At 42.7% G+C, this 18,578-nt stretch overlaps 1 protein-coding gene across 2 annotated transcripts in view; it reads left to right on the forward strand.

The window, feature by feature from the left end:
- KCMF1 (potassium channel modulatory factor 1) overlaps nucleotides 1-18,578 on the forward strand; it is a 58,052-nt gene that overhangs the window by 30,569 nt on the left and 8,905 nt on the right. For both annotated transcript variants that reach the window (XM_034410685.3, XM_034410686.3), the window contains exons 3-4: nucleotides 14,107-14,246; nucleotides 18,269-18,370. In XM_034410685.3, the coding sequence (XP_034266576.1) occupies nucleotides 14,107-14,246; nucleotides 18,269-18,370 (242 nt within the window). The remainder of the gene's footprint in view (nucleotides 1-14,106; nucleotides 14,247-18,268; nucleotides 18,371-18,578) is intronic.

Genomic DNA, 18,578 nt, shown 5'->3' on the forward strand with positions numbered 1-18,578 from the left:
CCAGTGCAGCTCACGCAGGAGGGGGGTCACATGGGAGCGCCCCGTCGCTCCCATAACCACCCGCGCGGCCACATTCTGGACCAGCTGAAGCCTCCGGGTGCTCCTCAAGGGGAACCCCATGTAGAGAGCATTGCAGTAGTCCAGGCGGGAAGTGACGAGGGCATGAGTGACCGTATTTAACGAATCCCGATCCAGAAAGGGACGCAACTGGCGAATCAGGCGAACCTGATAAAACGCCCTCCCGGCCACAGACGTCAAGTGCTCTTCTAAAGACAGCTGTGAGTCCAGGAGGACCCCCAAGTTGCAAGCCCTCTCCGTGGGGGCCAATGACTCGCCCCCAATAGTCAGTGATGGCATCAACTGACCATATCGGGATGTTGGAAACCACAGCCACTCGGTCTTGGATGGGTTGAGCCTGAGTCTGTTCCTCCCCATCCAGATCCGTACAGCCTCCAGGCACCGGGACATCACTTCAAGGGCATCATTGGGGTGGTCCGGGGTGGAGATATACAGCTGGGTGTCATCAGCATACTGGTGGTACTTCACCCCGAAACCTATAATAGTAATATAGTCATGTTGATTTTTCTTTTAAGTCAAAAGGCCAAAAATGATATGTCGCAAATTCTATTTTGAATATGGCTATGAGAATGTGCTTCCTGTGAAGAAATAGGTTTTTTGACACTAAGAACTTGTTTTAATAAGAAAATGTGGGCTCCTTTTTAAACAGGGATTACCAAAACTGTTTTTCTTTTCATACCCTACACACACACACACACACACATGGAATGAAAAGAAAAACAGTTTTGGAAATCTCTTTACACACGCACACACCACATATATGCATACCCATTTGTGTGTTTACGCACCTGTGTGCAAGGGTGCCTTTAAGTCAGTCTTGGCTCCTATCAACTACACAAAAAGTCCCAGTTTTCATGACAATATTTTCTGAAGTGGTTTGTCCTTGCCTCCTCCTTAGGGTTGAGACAGAGGAACTGGCCCAGAGTCACCAGCTGGACTTGAGCCTAAAGTGGGATTGGAACTCACAGTTTCTTACCTGGTATCTTAATCATTGCACTAAATGGCTCTCACATATATGATGATGATGATCCATTCCGTCGTGTCTGACTCTTGGGGATTCTTTGGGCAGGTCTCTCCACATCTTTCGATCTTGCACTGCTTCTTTGAGTTTTTCTATGCTGTGGCTGGTGCCAGCTTTGATGGTGTCAAGCCATCCGCTAAATCTTCCCAGCAAAATTGCTTTCTCTGGTGAATTCTGCCATAGGACATAGCCAAAATAAGGGAGACCTCACAAAACAAACTAAAAGTACAAATAAAATAAAATAACTGAATCTGATTAAGTCAGTGAGAAGTATGGGCTTATGGACCAGTTGGAAGACTGGCTGCTCTTTCCTATTTTCCCCTGTAACAACAACCTTATGGGGTAGCTGGGATAAGAGAATGTGACTTGCTCCAAGTCACTCAGCATAAATTTAGCTTTTCTTTTTATTTTCCAGGTCAAGAACACAGTGGGAAATGGCAATGAGACACTGGAAGGTCTTGACACAAAGCACAACAAAATGAATACCTATCATTTTAAATTTGATATAGAAAAGTTTGCAGTTGCCCAGCCTGAAAGCCTTTTTAGGCTTATGCAAATCATGGCAACTTGGTAGATTAGTGGGATGCTTAATTCTATGAATGTCTTCAGGCTATAATATTTTGTCAAAAAACTGTGTTAGGAATGTCTGTCTGGGTTTTTCTTAACACAGATGAAGTTTAAATCAGGCGGTTACTTTTATACTGGTTTTGGACTATAATAGAAATTACGAATGTACAGGAAAGATGTAGCGATTTAGCGATTGAAAAATCCAATTTGTAGCTGCCGGCAAAAATTAATTGAGACTATTGTATCAGAGTGCTCTGGGAGGAAAAGAATATCTTTACATAATACTTTGCTTATACATGCTTTTTCCCAGTTCTCTCATCTAAACAATAAAGTATACAGTAAAGCATTTTAGAATTAGTGAGAGAATTTTGTGACTTGTTTTTCTCCCTACTTTTCTTATCATTCCATGTTTTTTCTTCCTACTTTTCCTTTGTTACCATGTTTCTCTCTTCATTAGGTTACTTTGATCTTGCATCAAATTGTACCCTAGGTCTTCAGTTCTTTTGCTTAGGAGTGTGTATATATGTATCTATGTTTGTGTGTATGTGTGTTTGTGTGTGTGTGTGTGCACGCCCCAGTATTATATCATTGTCATTATGTAGGTCCTATTGTCTCAGCATACATTCCCTGTGATATGTCTCTTACTAAATTTGCTGTGAGCACTTTGATGAGCGCTTCAACTGTTACTGTTTACAAACAGGAAAAGAAATGACAAGTTCATACCAATTTTGAACAGATGGGTAACAGACCTTTTCCCTGAAAATGACTTTTTTTGGGGGGTGGGGGGGCTGGAAGATTTAGAAACAATTACAGAAACCCCAGCAGTGACATTGGAAGGGGAAGGCAAGAGCATTTTGGCTATACAAAAAAAAAATCAGAAGTTTGCTGATACAGTAGCTTAGCACTGAGAGATTTTTTTTCACAGCTCTGCTCTTTCCTTAGAGGAGATAGTAGCAGTGCTTCTATGTGAGAAATGGAAGACAAATGTTTTTCCTTTAAAACCCTGTAGGCTGGGATGTCTGGAATTTAGGCAGTGATACTGAGTCACAGAAAAGACTAAATATTAGCAATTTGCAGCTTTATTACACTCTTTCCAACATTGATAAGAAAGATAGAAATAAATGCATTTAATTATATTTGAGCATTATTACGTTATTATATTTTTATCTCACCTGTGCGTGTATGTGTTTGTGTATTCATTGTCACCTCAAGACAGCTAACATATTTGGTATTTTTGCCTTCTATTTTTCCTGCAACAACAACCCCATGGTGGGGTGTCCTTGACTGAAAGAGAGTGACTTGCTCAGTTACCCAGCCAGCTCTGCCTAAGGGAGGACTAGCATTCACAGTCTCCTGCTTTTTAGGTTAGCACTTCAACCACTACACCAAACTGGCTCTCATAATCAGTTGAGCTCAATCTACAACCATTTGGTCAGAGATTATCCCAAGTTACGAAGGTGTGGTTACAACTGATCCTTGGAGTTCCAGCTGTTCCTGCACCTCATGGTCAGGTGATCCCAATCTGGGTGCCTGGCAACACTGTTGAGTTTACTATTGGTTGCCAAGTGCAATTACATGATTGTGATTTTCAATTTTCCCTGTTGGCTTCCCCAGAAAGACAATGGGGAAGCCAATAGGTTAACCTGGCTGCAACTTCCTGATTGCTTCCCCACTGAGTTTGGTCATGGAAGCCAGCAGGAAGTTGCCTCACCTAATGACTATGGGATTCAGTTAACAACAGCAAATGGGACTATAGGGATTGCCATCACTAAGTGACAGAGTCTTGCTTTACAATTGCATTGCTTAGCAACGGAAATTTTGGTCTCATTTGTTGTAAGTCGACAGCTACCTGTACCTTTGCCAGTAAAACAATAAAAGACTATTTCTCAAATGTTTGCAATGAACTCATCGGATGACCTATGTGGTGTTTTTGAAGATAAAACAGTATAGGTTGTCCTTGCTTAGCAGCTACAATTGGGACCGGCAATTTGGTTGTTAAATGAAGTGGTCATTGAAATGGCAGCTGTGTTTTTTATGTTACTTCAGCTTTCTTTTGCTTTGCACATCTGCAAAGGCTGTAAATATGTGAACTGGTTGCAAAGCTACTTTTTCATTACCATTGCAATTCCAAACGGTTGCTAAAAGAGGCAGTAGCTAAACTAGACTACCTGTAAAATGGGCTTGGAACATCTGCTCACTCCCTCTGTTTGTATATACAGTATTCCATAATGATGGCTTTATTTTCTATAATTAGATAACTAACATGATAAAGTCATCTACCCTTCCATCTTGGTGAATTTATCTTAATATTTAAATAGTACAGTAGATGATTTTAAAAAATGGGGTAAGGGGTGTTGAATTAGAAAGTAAGTGAAATGTTTAATTCAACCCAAAAAGTACCAGATGGTGGTTATTTATTTATTTATTTTATTTTATAAAATTTGTATGCCACCCTATCTCCAAGGACTCAGGGCGGCTCACAACGACAAGCGACCAAGCGACTGTTAAAAACAACAAATATTGACTACGGATTACTTCTCCTTGACATTCTGGCTGACTTTGGATTCTTCTGACTTCGTTTGTGAGTGTTATCACTTGCCTTGGACTTTCTTCCCCGTGGCTGGCTGTGACTGGTGGCTGGGGGTGTTTTTCGTTTGCCTGCCTCCCTCTGGGAGGGCGGCCTTCGGCTATTGAGCAGTTTTGGGGCACTGTGATTACTGTGTTTCCCTCACAATCGGGTCTATCAGCGCACTGCTCTGCCTCACGATCTGACAGTTTGGAAGGGACTTTCAAGCTGGCAAAGCAGCGGTGGCCATTTTGAATTGTTTTTTGCGCCGAGACTCTCTGCATCGGCTTATTTGGAAAGTTTCCTCATAGCGTCAAGCCTCCTTTGTACTTTGCATTGCCAGCGGACTTTGGACTCACTGGACAACAGCCTCTCGGGCTGCGTGACCAGCTGGCTGCGCATTTAGTGGAGCTTTGCACTCCTGTTATTGACAGTGAGCGGCCCATTTGGAGTGATCTCTAGAGCGGTTTTGTCATCCATGCGACTAATTTAACAACTGGCCACGCATTTAGTGGAGCTTCGCGCTCCCCTTATTGACAATGAGCGGCTCGTTTGGAGTGAACTCTCTAACAGTGGGCTCATTGACGGCCGCCATTTTGTTTGGCTCGCCTTTGAGGATCGGCGGCCATTTTGTGGAGTTTCTGCGCTCCCGTTTGTAATTTGGGCAGCCTTCTAGCCCAGTGGCCATTTTTGTGGAGTTGCTGTGCTCCCACTAATCCCTGGGCTGTTATTCCAGACTTGGCCTGTCTGCCTGCATCGCTTGCCTGGTTGCTGCCTCGATGCCCAAGGCCTTGGAAAAGTCTAAGCACGGCCGGAGGGCCGGTGCTAGGGATCATGGCCAATCAGACAACTAGTCTGTTACCCAACTACCAGCCCAGGAGGCTGAGAAACGGAGGGACAAAGTTTTAACTAAGCTTTGTGACAAAGCTAGCGCCCATATTGCCTCAACTGGTCTTCAGGCTCCTGCTGCTGTTGGACCTTTGGACCCTTATGGTGTTCCTCGGCCTGCTACTCCTGATCAGCTGTCACTTCGGGACTGACCCGTTGCCATTTCCACTGCTGACCTGTGGGGCTCCGGTTCCTCAACACAGCCAGCATCCTTGGAACCTGTGGTTTTGCAGGGCTCTTCTACTTTGGCATCTGCTGCCACCCCACCTCCTGAGGCGGTTCCTTATCAACTTCTTCCAGGCCAACTTCAACAGCTCATTGAAGCTGCAGTGCAAAAGTCCCTGGCCGCAGGGTTCTGTCCTTCCAGCCGGCATGGATGAGTGAGGTCGGCCTCTTCTGTTTCTCCGGAGCGGAGAATTCTGGAGTGTTCTCAATCGGCCCGGGCTCTCGACTCTCCTACATGTTCTCACTCGAGCCATCCTTCAGCATTGACAGATGTCGATTATAGCGACTCCGGCTTGTCGGAAGATGAGAACCTTCCTCTAGACCAGCCGGCCTTTACCGGACTTTTTCCACAATCATTGTTTAAGTCTTTACTCTTCAAGGCCGTCAATACGGCTCGGCTATCCTCGCCTAACGCTGACCCGGTGCCTGCCTCTTCTTCTGGTTCCTTGGATCCTATGTTTGCGGAGCCATCCAGACCTGTAATGTCTATCCCTACTCTACCTCTCTTCTTGGTTGTTGTGAAAAGGCAGTGGACATTTCCGGGTTCTGCACCCCTTCCCTCATCAAATGACCGGAAGAATTTTCACAACGCAGCGGATTTGGACTCTCTCCTCCAAATACCTTCTGTTGATGCTCCTGTTGCTGCCTTGTTGCCCAACGCCAATGTTCCGGGGAAACCCGATGAGGGTCTTCGTCCCAACGAGCGCCGCTTGGACTTGGTTCTCCAGAGGGCGCATTGGGTCAGCCTGGGCGATTAGAACGGCGACCACAGCATCCTTCTTCAACCGTACCACTCTGCTCCAGTTATGTCAACTACAAGAGAAATTACCTCCTGAGGACACACGAGGTAGGCAGGACCTGAACAAGATTGTAGTGGCCATCCAATTTTCAGCGGACTCCACTCTTAATGCTGCCAGATTTGCCGTCAAGTCTCTGGCTTCCACTGTTGCTGCCCGGCGTTTAGTCTGGCTCTGTCACTGGCAAGCGGACGCCAGGCATAAGTGGTGCTTGGCGTCGGTCCCCTTTGGGGGGTCAAAATTGTTTGGTGACCCTCTAGATCCCTTCCTCACCAAGGCTAGAGATAAGAAGAATGTTGGTGGCGGTCTGTCGTAGAGGGGATTCGTAGTTCTCACCGTATGCCTCCCGTTTCCAGTTTCAAGGTGCTGATGGGGGGGTGTTCTTCCTCCTTCCCTTCGTCTAGACTGTATGGTGCCTTTAATAGGCAATGGGGCTCACAGGATAGATCAGTCGGGGGAAGTCTTTTGTATCCAAACAGCCCTTTCAAGGGGGAGGAGGTCGTTCCTTCCGATGCCATCGTTGATTGCATCCCGGATCCTCCCATTGGCGGCAGATTGACCCTCTTCACAGCTGTTTGGGAGGAATCCACTTCTGACCAATGGGTCCAGGCCACCTTACGATCTGGATTGGCCATTGAACTTCTCCCTCGCGCGAGTACCTTTGTCTGCTATCCGCTTTCTCGCAACATCGAAAAAAGGTCTCTTATGGACTCAGCAGTTCAGCATCTCCTTTCGATCAGGGCTATCCAACTAGTGCCAGTCGATCAAAAGGGGACGGGTTTTTATTCCTGGGTTTTTCTAGTACCTAAGTCATCGGGGGGGGGTGGAGACCCATTCTGGACCTTAAACGTTTGAATAGGTATGTCATATACCGAAAATTTAAGATGTAATCTTTACGCTCTATTCTCAATGGTGTTAGGAAGGGCGATTTCCTCTCTTCCATAGACCTCACAGAGGCCTATTTACACATCCCTTTCCTCGCCTCCCATAGACGGTATCTGAGATTTTGCTACGGGGGGGTTCATTACCAGTACAGGGCTTTGTCCTTTGGCCTTTCCTCCGCCCCCGCACCTTTACGAAGATCTTGGCTGCCTTGGCGGCGTCCCTCAGGGGCTGTTCTGTTAGACTTCTGTGCTATTTAGACAATATCCTAGTTTTGTCGTCCTCCCCTTAGCAGGCAGTGGCGGACGTCCAGCTGACCCTTGAAACCCTGGCATCTCATGGTTTTTCTATCAATTTGGAAAAGAGCCATCTTGTTCCCACTATCTGTCTCCTCTATTTGGGGGCCCTGATTAATTCAATGAAAGGTAGGGTTTATCAATCTCCAGAACGACAGGACAGCTTGCGGGCTCTGGTCTCTAGGGTTGAAGGGTGTAGAACGGTCTTGCCTTTTGTCCTTGCGTAACTTTTGGGGAAGATGATTTCAGCCATCTCGATAGTTCCCTGGGCACAGTTGCACACCCGGGAGCTTCAATGGTTTCTCTTACCGTTGCAGAAGGCGGGGAGAGGCACGTCATCCCGATAGATTCCGGTTCCCCCTCAGAGGGTTGTCTCTTTTTCGAGCCCCAGAGAGTGGTGGTGACATAGGATGCCAGTCTTCGGGGCTGGGGAGCTCATTGCCAAGGTCAGATTGCGCAGGGGACGTGGACCGACTTGGAGGCTCGTTGGCCAATCAGTTGATTGGAGTTTCAGGCAATCTTCCTCACCCTCAGGGCATTTTGTCACCTAGTTTCTGGGACCCATGTTCTCGTCCTCACGGACAATGTTACGGCCAAGGCGCACTTGAACAGATTAGGGGGCACCAGGTCCAAGTCCCTGTTGTCTGTAGCCATGAAATTGGGTCTCTGGGCGGAACGACACCTCAACTCCCTTCGGGTAGAGCACATATCCGGGGTCGCCAATACTCAGGCGGATTGGCTGAGCCGTCAGCAGATGGACAATGCGGAGTGGCACCTCCATCCACGTATCTTCCAGGAACTGGTCCTTCGGTTCGGTGCTCCAGTCGTCGATCTATTTGCAACGCACTCAATTGCTCATCTTCCACGCTTTTTTGCCAGGTACCCAGAGCCTCAGGCGGAGGCCACCGACGCTTTTCGGGCCCTGTGGCCGAGGGGTCTTCTGTACGCCTTTCTGCCGACGTCCCTCCTTCCCAAGGTCATCCGCAAGCTCCTGTTGGAACGGGCGGAGGTGATTCACCTGGCCCCTCATTGGCCTCGGAGGCCCTGGTTTGCGGACCTAGTCTCCCTCTCGATTGCTCCCTCTTGGTGCATCCCTCTCAGAGAGGACACTCTGATGCAGAGCGCCCTGGGCCATCCGGATCTTCCTTGGCTCAATCTGACCGCTTGGAGGTTGAGCGGCGCACTTTGAGGGGCGCGGACATTCCAGCGGACATTATTCGGATGATCCAGGCTTCGTGGCGTCCATCTACAGACCACATTTGTTTTGCTACCTGGTGAGCATTCTGTGCATGGTGTGACTAGAATGGGGTGCCCGCTCTTCAGGCATCCATCGTGAACATCCTGGTTTTCCTTTCCGAGGGGCTTTCTCCTAATACCTTGCGTCAACAGGTGGCTGTGATCTCTTCTGTACTTACCTGCGGATCCTTGTCGTCATTGGCGCAGCATCCTCTGATTCGTCGCTTTCTCCGTGGCGCCGCTAATCTGTGTCCACCGGTGTTACATAGATACCCTACCTGGGACCTTCCGTTTGGACTCGCTTATGGGACCTTCATACAAGCCTTTGCGGACTACTAGCCTCAGGCTATTGTGCAAGGTCGCCTTCCTGGTGGCCATAACCTCGGCTCGCCGCATATCGGAGATTGCAGCCTTGTCCGCTCGTGATGACCTCAGTGTGTTCCACGCGGATCGTGTGGTCCTTCGCCTGGACCCTACCTTCGTTCCGAAGGTCAACTTAACTTTCCACCGCACGCAGGAGCTTATTCTCCCTAACTTCTGCCCTCGGCCTACTCATCCTCAGGAGCAGCGTTGGCATACTTTAGACGTCAGGCGGGCATTATGGATTTACCTTAAGAGGACGGCTACCATCCGTAGATCGGAGTCGCTGTTTGTATCCTTCTTGCCCTTTTCCCTGGGTTGCAAGGTTTCATCGTTGACCATCGGTCGCTGGATTCGACAGACTACTGCCTCAGCCTACAATCTCCGTTCTCTTCCGAGGCCTCCCCATTTGACAGCGCATTCCACCCGCAGTGCGGCTACGGCGGCAGCCTGGGCCACACAAGCACCATTGCTTGAAATCTGCAGGGCTGCTACATGGACTTTGCCGGGCCCCCTCATACACCACTATAAACTGGACAAATTTGCGTCAGCAGAGGCCACATTTGGATGACGGGTGCTGCAATGGGTCATTTCCGGGGAGGGTTCTTCTGACCAGCCTGGTCGTCCCCCCCCTCCCCCCAGGTTTTGGGACAGTGAACTTGGGTATGTCCCATCCTGGCTGTTGTCTCCACCCACAATGGAGAAGGGGCGTTGGTCCTACCTGAGACGCACCTTCTCGTTGGGTGGAGACAGCAGCCAGACCCTCCCTGCACCAGTCTGGTCTCTCTCTCTCTATCTGGCCTCCGCTTACCTGTTTCTCCTTCTCCCACACACTGAGTCTGTTGGTTCCTAGTCTTCACCAAAAGCTGTTCTACCCAGCAACAAGTGTGGGATTTAACACTGATGACAGACTCAGTCCATCAATCTGATTGGGCGGATACAACCCATCCTGGCTGCTGTCTCCACCCAACGAGAAGGTGCATCTCAGGTAAGACCAACGCCCCTTCTCAACTTCTAGTCCAGTGATTTAACTATTAATTATATAAACTCTTTGTTATTGTGTGTTTAATTCCACCTTGATTTTACATAACTAGATTCATAAATTATATTTTTAAAATTATTTCCAGTCCTTTGTAATAACATCTAATCCAGCTACTGTGTAGAATTTATCCAAAACAATTTATAATCACGTACCCACCGTTCCTGTAAAAGAAAACCCTTCTAGATTTCATATTACTGCAGAGCAGATAATCCAAAAACGTCAGAAAAAATACAAAGTTGAGGTGGTAAACCAGGTTTGTAAAGAAAATAAAGGACAAATGAAGAAAACAAAGGTTTAGAAGGGAGGAGGCAGAAAGGCTTTCTAACAGCAACCCAGATTTCCTTCAGAAGGCAACGTGGCTAAAGGTACTGAGATTGTGGAGCAGAACTCAGGCACAGTTAGGGAAAAGAAAAGCAACCAGACCATCTGCCACGATGACATTGAGCCAGTCCTAGCATATTACCTGGCCGAGGCAATGAAGGAATAGTTGAACATACCCGCTGAGCCCTGGGCAGCCTGCCAGGAGTTGGCTGCATTTTGCTAAGGGCTGGTATTATGCCATCAACCAACACATCAAGAAAGAGGCTGTAATTGATGATGGGTAACCTTTTTGGCATCTCATCACAGCTGATTGACGTGGCTTTGGTGGAGTGAGTCATGCTGTTGTGTCAATTATTTTACGCCATTTAATTTTTCATCTAACTTTATATTGAAATCTGCATATATCCAGCACACTTCCTCAACTCCAAAAGAATTTGTTTTCTTTTGTTTAGTTGTTCTTTCAGTGCAACTCATAACCGTGTGACAGTGCAGTTCATGTACAATGCTTTTATTACAATACAGGAGCTGTGTCTGCCTACACAGCTTGGGTGTTTCTCAATTCTATCAGCCACTTTCTCTTCGCTATATGTGAAAGAAGGTTTGTGGCAGTTTGGATACTGGCCCTGTATGAGCCAAAGGCAAACTTTAAAAGTCATTAGGTATGTTATACAGCAAAGTTTTAGTTATGTCCAGCTTTATATTTTTAAGGACTTTTAAAGAAGGATAATATCTCTGCTGAATTTTAAAAAATGTGGATAGAGGACATGCCTTCTGTCCTCTAGTCTTCTGTTCAGTGCTCCAGTCATATATCAGCATCTCTTTCTCATGCTGTATATAAAGAGAGCTGTCACCTTACTATTATACAGGTATCATAGTTTACTACTATTAATATACTTACCTAAGGTGTTCGTTGTAATTTACACTATGGTTGTCAGTTCAGCACATTCAATAAATGTTAAATAAATGTTTAATAAAGGCCAAAATAATGTTGCACTTCTCTTAAATTGGGAAATTGTTGAATTAAGTCTGGAAGAAAGACAGATTGTAATTTTTTTTTTAAAAAAGCCTGTCTTTTTCTAACTTCAGTCTTTCTTATAGGCACTTTGTGAACGCTTTTCAACATGGTGAAAAGATTTCATCTGTGGGCAGGTAGAAATATAATTGGCTATTTTTGACTCAGCATCTGTGAAGCCATAGCAAAATCAAATCTTAATTTATTATTTGACAAAATAATGTAGCTTGAAACCACAGTTTACTTTTTTTATGATGGTGTATTAACACTAGCCTGCCACTAGATATTTGTGCACAGTACACCTTGGCTTTGGCTAATCATGAGACACTCAGGCAATGATTCAGAGAGACTGCTGTTGATAATGGTTTCCCTCTATTTCGTCTCCCGCCTCCTGTGATACCCCAGAAACATGGTTGACCAACATAAATAAAAATAAGCAGATGGCCTGACTAGAGCCATTGTACATGGGTGAGTGCAAGGGAGATGGCTGATCAGAACTGAGAGCAGTAGAAAAACTGGGCGAAGATTGGCTTTATTTTGGATCTGTTCCTAATACTAAGCTAATGTCCAGGAGTAGGAAGTGAGAGTAAATAATTTTTCATAACTGGGATAGCAGACAGAACAATGATTTGGTAAACCATGATTCCTGACTGGTTACAAGGAATCTTAACTACAGGATTGGGTCTAAGGAGGGTTAGATGACCTATTTAATGTAAATCTGGTAAGATACAATGTGTCATGTATATGCTGTATAAATATTAACTTATCAAGCCATGATTAATATGTCTTATGTGCAAGAATGATTTTCAATAAAGCGTTAGTGGAATAATCCCTGTTTTGTGGAAAGGCAGCTTCTTCCCTGCTAAAAGTGGCGATCTCTCTAACTGTACCTTGATAATAGCAAATAATACAGGTAGTCCTCAATTTACAACCATTCATTTAGCAACTGTTTAAAATTACAACAGCACTGGAAAAAGTGACTTCCCCATGGTCACATGATCAAAATTGAGATGCTTGGCAAACAGCATGTATTTAAGATAGTTGCAGCATCGTGGTATCATGTGATTGCAATTGATCTTTTCAACCAGCTTCCAACAAGCAAAGGCAATGGAGGAAGCTGGGTTTCCTTAAGGTTCACGTGATTCACTTAACAACTGTGGCAAAAAATGTTATAAAATTGGGTGTAACTCACTTAACAACTGCCTTAGCAATGGAAATTCTGGTCCCAATTGTAGTTATAATTTAAGTTAATAATTTAAAATTTATCTGTATTGCAGGTTTAAAATTTTAGTAGATCAGAATTGTTGTTGGTCCTTAACTGTGATTTAATATTTTGCTAAGAGGCTGCTTTAGCACAATTAAATAATGGGAAATATCCACCTGGGCTCATATAGTTACTTCAATTGCGGATATGCCGTCTTAATATTCATAAGATCAAAAATATAGCCGATAACATGAAAGTCCTCATGCTTAAGAAGTTTTTTGGCCACATAGCTGGTAAGAGCTCACATATATTCATGCTGTCATAGAGAGCGGTCATGTTGCAGATCCAGGAAACTAACAGCTTGGATAACGAAAAAAGGTGATTTGGAGATTTGCAAGGCCCAGAGTGCCCACCGGTGGCATATGTTATTTTCAGTGCAACATTTGTCAGGGGGCATAACAAATAATTCCACTTGGATTTGAATTGAGAATGTTATATACGCCAGGATATTTTTTAAAAAGAGTTTTACAATGGGGACCAGAATTTCCATCGCAAAGTGATGCTGTCACACAGTGGAATGTCACGTAATTGCATCGCTTAGCGATGGCTGTCCTGGTCACTGTCATAACCCCAGGACCATATCAGTCATTAAACAGGAAGAGACTGGAATTCCAGGCAACCGGGGGAGGGGGGGTAAGTTCTCCAGAGGATGGGGGGGGAGGGCAGAGTGCTGCAAGCAGGTGCTACAGAGCTCAGATAGGTGAAAATGTGGCTGAGGTAGCTTCCAATTTCCTGCCAGTTTCCCCAATGACTTTGCTTGAGGGAAGCGAGCAAGAATTTGAAATCACATTGGAAATTGCAATCATGTAACTGCAGAATGCTGCAACATCATAATTGCAGGTCTGGCACCAAGTACCTGGATTGCGATCGTTGGGAAACTGCAATTGCTTGAACTTCAAGAATAGGTCGTAATTACTACTCCTTCACCATCACCGTTAACTTTGAACAGTCATTGAACAAGTGGTTATTACCTGTGGACTGTGGGTATTTCAGTTTCTCAGAACAAAGGCAAATAATGGCTATTTATATTTCAGCTTGAAATTTTCTCTTATTTGTTTAGTTATGAACCTTCCCTAGGAGTCAGACTGTATAAATGCTGTAAGAGTTTGAGGAAATAATGATGTATATCGTTACTTCAAAATGTCTTAATAGTTGCTGGCATTCATGTGCTCTCAATACAGGAAGCAAAGAGAAAGTAGATGCTACCAGTATTCAGTAGGGCTGGATTTATTTGTGTAGTACAAAAATTCAGGTTATAGATTGATCAATAGCCTTGATTCTTGCTGTTTAAAATAATGTGATTATAACAAGTAACCACGGTGGGGGGAAATAGGGTAATATAAATGTTGGCTAGCTGAGGTAATATGTGGTTTATTTTGCTTTTGCTTTTGAATGGTATATATTAGTAGTTTTATATTCAGAAAGTTCAGTCCAGGAAATTATATGTTGAGCTAAGTAGTTCTTAAAAACTTTTTTAAAAAAGAACATTTTCTATATTTCCAACATGATAATTTGTTTTGACTGCAGTTGTCATATTCTTTATTATTTCAGATTTGTACTATGGTGGGGAAGCTTTCTCTGTAGAGCAGCCACAGTCTTTTACTTGTCCATATTGTGGAAAAATGGGTTATACGGAAACATCTCTTCAAGAACATGTTACTTCAGAACACGCAGAAACATCAACAGAAGTGGTAATTATAATAGCCATACTCGGTTAATAACAGAAATTAATATTTTTTAACGTGAGGTGTCCAGATTTCTTTGCACAGCGTGAGAGATATAAATGCCTTAAAATAATATAAAACACACACTTTTCATATTGTCCTGTTAGAGGAAAACAATAGGTAACAGAATCATTACATTTAAAATTCATTGATCTATCTCCAAATGTAGCTGGTGCAATCCATTCTTTTTAGATGGGAAAATATAAATGAACTCTGGATGCAGGTAAAGGCCTGCTATTCTGTAAACAATGTATGATTACGAGAAATAGGTTTATTATTAGAGTAAAGCAGAGTCAGTGAAAAAATGCAGACTTGTACTTTGTAAGGCAGTAGTGAAAGCCTTGGAAAAGATACTCGAATTCCATGACATGTTTTTATGTACAAATGTTAGAATCGTGCAGGCAATGATTTTTTCTTGGGCCCTCAATGAAACAAAAGTTGGATTTTGGAAAAGCAGGGATAGAATTCCTGTTGGAGAAGATTCTTGAATACTATGAATAGCCAAGAAAGCAAATAACTGGATCACAAAACATCTCAATTCAGAGTTCTCATTTGAGGCACAAATGACTAGTCTCAAATGATTATATTTGGACACATTTCGTGAAGACCCAGCTCCTTTGAGAAATCTATAATACTGGGAAAAGCGGAAGGAAAGAAAAGTGGACAGCCAGCAATGAATGCACTTTTTGGGGACCTCAAGGGATCATCCTAGAAATGTATCTACATGGTCATTTTAGAGTCAACACCAATCAGTCAATTATTTCATTTATGTTATCACACAAATTCCTGTTATTCTATAACACCTATATTACCCTTCCTATGCGATTGCATTTAGACTTCTCACATGTTTCAATGTGTGCTTTATCAGTTAGTGCACATAGATGAGTTCTTGATAATTTGATTGGCAATTTTTTTGACTGGGGCATCCAGAAAAAATTAGTTTATATTAACATCCATATAGTTTTTTTGTTCCATTATAAGAAAGAGTTTAAAAGAATGCTGTTTACTTTTACTTTAAGAATGATAACATAATAGCAGGTATTAACGTTGCACATATTAGAGTCTATTTGCATGTAAACAACTTAGTAATAAGGGAATGGAGTCTTTATAGGTAAGTGCTGAGCTACACATTTCAAATATATTTGGTGTTGGATTTGAGTTGCAGTCATTAAAGAAACTTCCTTGTATGATCCCTTTCCCTTCAGTTATATATAACTATGTTTATTGTGAAAAGAACATATATTATTGGAAAAAGACATTCTTATAGGAACAGCTCAAATGAGCTGAATTAGCTCAAAGGCCATCTAGTCTAAAATTCTGTACATAATGTGCCAATTTGCCTGCTTTGTTAAAGCCCACAAGCAGGACTGGAGAACAGTAGCATTCTTCCACACAGATTCTCTATTTTTTGAAATTGGATTCTGGGATGAAATTTTGAAAGCTATTTTGACTTACCTGTTTATAACTTTTATTGTCTGTGATTTTGGTCTAATCCTTGAAAGTCATCCAAGCTGATTGGTAAATTAAAGTTTAGGATTGGCTGTCTTCTGATCATTTCCATGTCTTGGTTGTTCGGTGTATTTAGAAAGTTATGTTCCTATTGTAAATCAAACATGCATTTAATGCATCTGTATGAATAAAGTCTTAGGATATTTACAGTGTGGTCCAGCGTAGAGAATTACAGGAATATGTTAAAATGGCATTATTTCTACCTGCAGAGCTGCCACCAGAGAATGGCAATGAGACATTTATATTTTGGCCCAAAGTGCTTGATTCTAATGTTTTTCCCCTGCTGTTCATATCTACATAAAGGCATTGGGAACAATTATCCAGAGATTTGGAATACTGTCTTAACCAGTATACTGATGGCCCTGAACTCTATTTCCCCTTTCCACCTGAACCTGAAAAAGATTATACAGATGCTTGAAAGTTGCCTGGAGTCACTGGTGGACTAGATAAGGGCAAAAATCCTGAACCTAGATAAGATAAAAATAATGTGGATAGACCAGGAAATTCGGAAAATGCCCTGCTGACAAGATTGTGGTTCTTCTGAAATAACAGATATATAACTTGGGAGCATTCCTTGATTCAAGCCTTATCATTAGAGGCAGAAATGGCCTGAATGGCAAGGAAGGCCTGTCCCAAACTTAGGCTTGCATTTCCACCCTATTTATATTGGGATTGCTTAGTTTCAGTAACACCTAATATTTACCATTTCTTGGCTGGATTACTAAATTGCCCCAAAGTGCAGAAAACAGCTACTCAGTTATTAAATTGGATGCTAAAATGGCCTATAGGGTATCAGGCCCAGGAGTACTACGTTAGTGCTCATTTAAGTATGAGGCAGGGCCTCATTTAAGTATATGATACTCTCCAGCCCTAAACAGCTTCAGAGTCTGGCAGTTTAAAACCTGCCTCCATAGCATATCCCTATGCAGTAAGATCAGTTTGAACAATAGTTTTAGCTCAAGATATGGTGGCCAGGAATAGAGCCTTCTCAATAGCAGCAGACCAGTCATGGAACTCTCTCATGAGGGATGCGCATTCCAGCTCAAGCTATTGCCTTATTGTTTTTCTGTTTAACCTTGGTTTTAATTTTTGTATTCACATTTTTCAGCACCGCAATTTTATTCTGATAGTGGTTTGTTTGTTTGTTCTTGGTACAGACATTAAATCAATAAAATAAAAATGTTGAGCTTTCCATTTGTGTAATGTTGTTATCTTTGCATATTTTCCTGATTTATTCTTTATTGTTAAGAGCATTTTAATAAAAAAGGTGAGGGAATGGACTTAATGCTGCTTTAAGGGCTGATACTGTCATGTATAATGATTATAAGGAGGAAATGTTAATACTATACCTCTCTAATGCAAAGTTTGCATGCATTGTGATTTCTACAGATGCTCCTTTTGGCAGGTACAAAAGCCCTTCTTCCAATTCGATTTTTTATCTCTCTACTTTAAATTAGCAGGGTGGGCACTTTGGAAGGGCCACCTACTTTCTGGACTACCTCTGAGACCTATACAAACATGTAGAAATCCTGAAGAATGAAAATGTAGAAAGTAGTGTATGCTAATGTTTTATTTTGTAATATGCCCTGGAAATAAAGAAAAATGAAGAAAGTATACAATAAATATAACAAACTCGATAACCAATAATGTTTTGTTTGGCTTCATAGTGAATGAATACATAAAACCCTAACACAAAATTACCAAAAAATACCGAAACAAACCCAGAACCACTAATATTTTAAAAATATCAGTGCTTTTTTTGTGCCCCACGTATTTTATCACCTTTAATTTATTAGTTTATGCAGTTGTAGCTTTCAAGAAGTTTGGTTGACCCCACTCGGTGACAGTAATGTTTCATAGCTACTGGATGTTATAAAAATCTACATGATGATGTCAAAGCATAATCATACTGAAACATCTAATCCAAGTGCTGGATTCTCTAAAGTAGAAATTCACATATTCCTAAATTAATAGATCATAATGGAGTCCAATTGGAAATGGGCTCATTCCAGAAACCATTAGCTGCCACATTTTTCTACAGCTATCTAGAATCTTCTTTGTCTCTGCAAAACCGACAGTCTGTTTCTAAATGATTACTGAGGGTTTCCCCCCTCCCCCACTTGTTCAAAGCTTTAGTTCCATAATGCTTTGGCAAAGTCACCTCGGAAATCAGGAGTGGCAAAGTTATTAGATTCTTGCTTAAAAAGCCAGAATTGGATAACACTTTATTACAGTTATGTATCAGATTTGATGTATAGATTGGCAGCACTGTAAAATAGATGAAATATTTAGTCTTGCATGCATACATGTTTAATTTTTCTTGACCTCGTACCCACTTCCTGGTATATTTTTCTTAAGTTAGCATTCCAATTTACTTAAGTGCTTTGTGCTTTTTAATGTGGCAGCTCCTGCTAGAGATGTTCTGTTGTTGAAGACCATAAGGCAAATAGACTTTCTAAACTTTTTTTTATCGTTTTCAGATTTGTCCAATATGTGCAGCATTACCTGGAGGAGATCCCAATCACGTAACAGATGACTTTGCAGCTCATCTTACACTGGAACACAGAGCTCCTAGAGATTTAATATCCTTTCCTAAATTAAGAAAAAACAACAGGATAATTATTGTTGAATGCATTAAAGAAGCTAATTTTGAATTAAATTATTCTATTAGCATACAGGGCAGGCATGGTCCAAGTGAACATGATTTGAATTGCTAGCTATATCCAAGAAGCTATGGTTGATCACTTTGTGCCAAATCGAGTCCGAATGGTTAACTATATATATAATAAG

Source organism: Pantherophis guttatus, chromosome 2 (assembly GCF_059756535.1).
Source record: "Pantherophis guttatus breed Tessera chromosome 2, ASM5975653v1, whole genome shotgun sequence".
NCBI lineage: Eukaryota > Metazoa > Chordata > Lepidosauria > Squamata > Colubridae > Pantherophis > Pantherophis guttatus.